Raw genomic sequence first — 6,000 nt, 5'->3', positions numbered from 1 at the left:
AGCCGCACCCACGTGGCTCTCTGTCTTCCACGGGAAAAGCCAGTGAGGCTGCGTCAGCACTGACTGTGCAAGAGCTCTATATCAGGGTGGCCAACCTGTGGCTCTTCAGAAGTTAATATATGGCTCTTTGCATAGGTGCCAACTCTGGCGTTGGAGCTACAGGTGCCAACTTTTCAGTGTACTAGGGCTACTTCCTGCTCAACCCCCATCTCTGCCCCTGGCCCTGCCCTCACTCTACACCTTATGGGCTAAATCTTTGGTGTCCAACACACTAATCACTAGCCACATGTGGCTGTTTGGCTGATAGAGTGTGGCTAGTTGTCGTGAACAATAAATATATTTTCAGAATAACGTGGCTAGTTCTCTATAGCAGTAGCTGCTACAGTAGACTCCCAGCTTACATGATTTTGACTTACCAGTTTCTTGTAATAACATGAGTCGTAATAGTCAGTGGCAGAGAGCCGGGAACCAAGCAGCGGCCTGGCTTCTGGCTCCCCTCCACTTGCAGGAGCCAGCGAAGTGATCAGTGCTGCTGTGCCTGGCTCTGGGCTCCCTGCTGCTCAAGGTCCTAACTTACAGGAAATTTAATTTATGCGTGGTTGCCCAGGAATGCAACCTATGTTTAAGTCAGGGGTCTACTGTATAGTAGCTGCTATTTCAGAACTAGTTGGACACCCCAGCTCCAGGTGGCACTTGGTCTTGTCATGAGTGCAGGGGACTGGACTTGATGACATCTTGTGGTTCCTTCCAGTTCATAGGCACAGCCATACTGGCTCAAACCCGTGGTCCATATAGCCCAATATCATGTCTTCTGGCAGTGGTCATTGCTACATGTCCCAGACAGAATGAACAGAACAGGGAATCAAGTGATCCCTCCCCTATTTCCAGCTTCTGACAAACAGAGGCAACAGACACCATGCGTGTCTATCCCGGCCAATAGCCGTTGATGGACCTATCCTGCATGGATTTAGCCAGCTCTTTTTTAAATCCTGGGCTTTACAACATTCTCTGGCAAAGACTTCCACAGGTTGACTGTGTTTTGCATGAAAAAAATGCTTCCTTTGGCTTGGTTTAAACCTGCCACTTATTGTTTCAGTACCAAGAGATCTTAGAAATGCAGTGGTAATGGACACAGCACAGAGTGGGATCAAGTAACACCAAGGGGCTATCCTGCATATTAAAGGGAGGTCAGTTCACATTAGAAGAAGTCAGGGTGATTTTCCTCTGCACACACCTATCTCCTCCAGAGCATCACACCCCGGCCTTGTGTCCAAAATAGTTGGTGAGGAGTGATGATGCCCTAGAGGAGACAATGGTGTGTGCAGAGAAACAGCTGTGTTGCCTCTTCCAGCTGAGGGGTTATGCAGGCTAAAGACATCCTTCCGTGAACCAATGCACTGTCATTTGAAAAGGGCTCACATCGGGGTCTGGCCCTTGCACATCATTAAGCTACTCAATGTGCACGTTGAGCTTTCTGTACAACCCTGCACCACACAGAGCCTTGTGTGTGAAGGCCACCGTGTTTCTTGGGGTGGATCCCTACTCTGGCAGCAGATTGCTTACACGTAGTCATGAGTGGCTGAATGCCACATATTTATCAGCCTCTTTTGGAAGACAAGAACATTCCAAATAAAGGAAATGCTAAGGTCCTGCCTTGTTCCACTTGAGGAAAGATGTGGCAGCACCTTCCTGTGTCTTATGAAGAGCTAAGATCGTGTACTCTGGGACTATCAACTGCATGGGTGGGAGTCCCTCGTACCACAAGTGTGCAGTCATGTCGGGGGGAACATGAATGCCCACTACACAAGTGCACTGGAGGGTGGGTAGAGGGAGACTGGCTCCATCTGTAAGAACTGGGCCAATTTTTGTTCAACAAAATGCCAGCTGGGAACACGAGCCTGCGGTTGTTTAAATGACACAACAACCAGGCTGGCCCTGAGTGCCAATGCTGGCACCTTATTCAGTGTAGTGCAGGGCCAGCAATTCATTACTGACTCAGCGAGCACCCCCTCACATGGAGCTGCAGCAGTGAGGTCTGGCCACCTAGGGACTTTGTTTAGCATAGGGGAGCTGGCAGAGATTTGGGTTTTAACACCCCCCCTTGCAGTGCAACACAGACACTGAACCAATTCAGCTCCAAGAAAGCTCAACTATAAGGGCTCAACACCCTGCAAACCAATGCCCAGAAGGGATCAAAAACCTCAAATAAATTCATCTTACTGTGTAAAAGATTTGCACAGAGAAAGCTCATCAGCTCAGGTCAGCCCCCTTTGGCAATGAAAGAGAGATACGCACAGTGTTTGCTCCCCACTCCTCATCCTGCAGGTAATTATTTACATTGGGCTTGATAATAGAAGAAGTATAAAAAGCAGGATTTACATAATCGCAAATGAAAAGTCATATAAAATTAAATTACTAAATTAAACAAAAAGTTCCAGCTTATACTAATCCACTGGAAACATATTTCATTCAAATTCTTTCCCTAACTAGTTGTTCTAAACATCTCTTTCACAAGCTAAGCCACCTACAAGCTTGGGCCTCATCCACCCCTCATTCAGTCTTAGCAGTTTCTAGCAGGCATCTTAGGTGGTATGAGGAGGGTCTCCTGCTATCTGGCAACTGCCCCCGTTCTTTTGTTATCTTCCCTTTGGCCCAAGCAGGAGTTCTTTGTGCTCAGTTCAAACTTGTCTCACCTTGAGTGTAAAAGTACCAGACCCAAAATGGGTTTCAGCATCAGGTAGCCAGCCAAGCCACATGTCCTTCTAGGGCCAAACACAGTGTGGGCTTATGGGACAAATAAAAACTATTTACAGATTTGATTACCAAGTCAGTCAATTTCCGGAGCATCAGTAATGGCTTTTGTTAGTGTGGGGTGAAAATCCCAAGTTCCTGATGCATATTATGGTTTCTGTTAAGAACCCTCACCTTTATGCCCAAATTTAATAGTCTGGTATAAGACCTAACTAACTCATAACGTGTATCATGGTTTACAAATACAGCTAGTGTGAGAAAGAACTTATAAGCAAGGCCATAGCTTTCTCATGGTCCGGAAAAAAAGAGCTAATAACCACAGCAACTGTGCTTCAAGGCCAAGGCCAGAGGTGTATGACAAGCCTGACTGCCAGGGATGAGAAGAGACCTCAGGAGGTCATCGACTGATTCCCCCAGTATATGACGAGCTCTGTTTTTTTACCGTAATAGTTAGCCTCAGGGCTCTTTTCCTGTCAGAACACTGCAGAACGGCATTCTGGCACCTTTTTGTTTGTGGTGCTGCCCTTTTGAAAGGCGGCTGGGCTACGCTCCCTTCTTGCCACCCTGTGCAGTGACAAAAGGGGCAGCAGAGAGATGGCAAAATGCGGCTCAGGGGAGCCGCACATGTGGAGCACCGCCCCCCCGTTCTGCGCGTGTACAGCTCCCACTGGGAACCACACAGCCCTCTGGTCCCAGCATGCTACCGCAGTGCCTGTGGCCCACTGTGGTCCTGGAGGCCGAGCCCGTCACGGCGCGTGCACAGTTCTGGCAGCCCAGCACGACTTGAGTTGGAGAGGCCCCTGAGGGGGCACGTAAGTAACATGCCAGCATTCGCCTGGGAGGACGGCTGGGGGTGCCTGGCTCTGTGGGAAGGAGGGGGGGCATTCATTTAGAGCAGGGAATGGGGGCAGAGAGTGAATGGGGGGTTAATCCTATGGGCAAATTTGGGGCCATGGGCGCAGGGGGGGAGGGTTAAACCCTGGTAGCGAGTTGGGGCCATGGGGGGGCAGTTTGGTGCTAGAGTTCCAGCCCCTTTTTTCCCCACCCCAGAAAAAAAAGCCCTGGTTAGCTTCCAGACCTCCCAGTTGCACAGAAATTCTTGAAAACGAGACCCAAAAAGGTTAAAACCCGAGAACATAAAACAACAACAAAATTCTTTTACAGTTCGGACGTGGGGAAGGGGGCTCGAGTCGTGGTTCCTGAACGACTGGGGTGTCCAGTTCTGACCACCCGAGAGCAGCACCGGGTTTGGATTCTGTATGAGGTTTCATTGGGAAATGTTGGTTCTTATCCTACTAGGAGGCTACTGAGTCTATCAGCTTTCTTAACCGGCCAGTAAAGCGGCCTCAGTCTAGGTTTAAAAAAAAAAAAAAACCTATAACCCTCCCGCCCCATGGCACACATCACATCCATGTCCTGTCACTGTCTCAGGCACACAGAGCGCCTGGCAAGCCCATAAGCAAGATGGCTGCCAGTGCCTCCACCTGCAAGTCACGTGAGTGCTTTCTGGTTCCTGGCTGTCAGCTGCGCCTCACTGCCTCCCAGAGCTGCCCAGCAGACAGCAGCATGGCTCCGTGCTGTTCTCTGGCCCTGCTGCTGCTCTGCAGCCAGGCGCTCGCCCACAGCAAAGGGATGCTCTACCCCAGGGAGTCTGCCTCCAGGGAGCTGAAGGAGCTGAATGGCATCTGGAGCTTCAGGGCTGATTTCTCACAGCAGCGGAACGAGGGCTTTGTGCAGCAGTGGTTCCGGCAGCCCTTGAGACAGGTATGTGGGGGGAGCACATCTGGGGCAGTAGTAACAATGAGGGTATCTGAAGCTGACCTTGGCCTGCCTGTGGGCAGAGAGTCTCTCCTGGGTTCCTGCTGCAGGTGAGATAACACTTGTGTGGCCAGTGCTGGGGGCCCAGGCGCGGACAGTCGCATGACCCCATTTGTATAAGAGTGAGAATGCCTCTTCCTGGCATCAGGCTTTCAACCCCTTCAAGTCAAGGTCTGTGAAGTCAGGTATAAAACAGGGCTGGGGGATTCGGCTCAAAGGCCCTTTCTAATGAAAAAGCAGGAAACAAGCATCATACATATCAGACCGAGACAAAAAGGGAAAGAGAGCCTCTTTCCTCCAATTGCTCTTTGACAGGTCTGTTTCCATCCTGTCCTTCATTTGGTGTTTTCTGAAACACAAGCATACTTGTGGATTCTATATTAGAGAGGAAGAAAAAAAAAGGATATCCGTAGTACAGCTTAATGGTTCGTTTCCTATTACATGGACGTGTGACTCTAGCTTCCCCTTTTCTATTTAACTGAAGGCAAATCAGTGGCTGTTTACTGCTTACATTGCGTGGATAATGTGGAGCATTTGAACAAAAAAAGCAGCAGAAATGTAGCACTTTTAAAAACTAACAAAATGGACTTGATGAAGTGAGTCTGCCCCACGAAAGCTTGTCACTGAATAAATCATTTTATTAGTCTTTAAAGTGCTACATTTCTGCTGCTTTGTTTTGCTGGAGTACAGACTAACGAGGCTACCTCTCCGTTACTGTGGAGCATTTCAGTAGTGCTTTTCATCTTAACACTTCTTTCCAGGAAGTGATCAAGAAAACTGAGTGCTCTTTTATCATCTCCCTGTTTCATTCACAAGGGCTTGAACTAGGACACTTGGAAGCATGTGACTGTTTGAACTGGACAATGTGACTGTACTGATTATATCAAACCTAGCTCTTCTGAAATTAATACAATTTGCTGAACAGTAGTTCTGCATGCTTGGTATTGTAAAATTTGGGAAAGAGTTGAATGATTCTAGCAAGTAGCCAATACACACACACACACACACACACACACACACACTAGTGAATCTATTACAAATGAAAGAATTGGTGTACAGTAAATGTTTGATGTTAGGATAGTTAAGAATACAGGACGATAAAGTAGTGTTATGTAATTTTGGGTTAAACTTTCTAGAAAGCATGCCGTTATTTTTGAATATTTAGGGGTCTGTGTTAAAATTTATGGGATGGTAGTCAATCAAGATTGGGGCTCCATTGTGCTGGATCTGTAGAAACACTGTAGTCCTTAACCCAAAAAACTACAATCAAAAGCCCCCCAGAAGAGTTCATCAACACAGAGCAAATGGCAACATTGACATTTAGTTTTTTAAATGCGTTTTTATGATTTTTTTTAAATGCATATATAATGGTTATTTTCTTGTAGTAGTTTGTAATCACAGAATTGTTATAACCCTTTACACCTACATCCT

The 6,000-nt window shown here is 47.5% G+C and overlaps 1 protein-coding gene across 1 annotated transcript in view; it reads left to right on the top strand.

Moving 5' to 3' along the window:
- Nucleotides 1-4,317: 4,317 nt before the first annotated feature.
- Nucleotides 4,318-6,000, top strand: part of GUSB (glucuronidase beta) — a 29,608-nt gene continuing 27,925 nt past the window's right edge. Inside the window, exon 1 of the mRNA XM_075013312.1 lies at nucleotides 4,318-4,515. Coding sequence (XP_074869413.1) covers nucleotides 4,318-4,515 — 198 coding nt within the window. The remainder of the gene's footprint in view (nucleotides 4,516-6,000) is intronic.

Source organism: Carettochelys insculpta, chromosome 19 (assembly GCF_033958435.1).
Source record: "Carettochelys insculpta isolate YL-2023 chromosome 19, ASM3395843v1, whole genome shotgun sequence".
In the NCBI taxonomy this organism is placed as follows: domain Eukaryota; kingdom Metazoa; phylum Chordata; order Testudines; family Carettochelyidae; genus Carettochelys; species Carettochelys insculpta.
The sequence above is the reverse complement of the archived record's forward strand: the minus strand, read 5'-3'. Positions and strand labels throughout refer to the sequence as shown.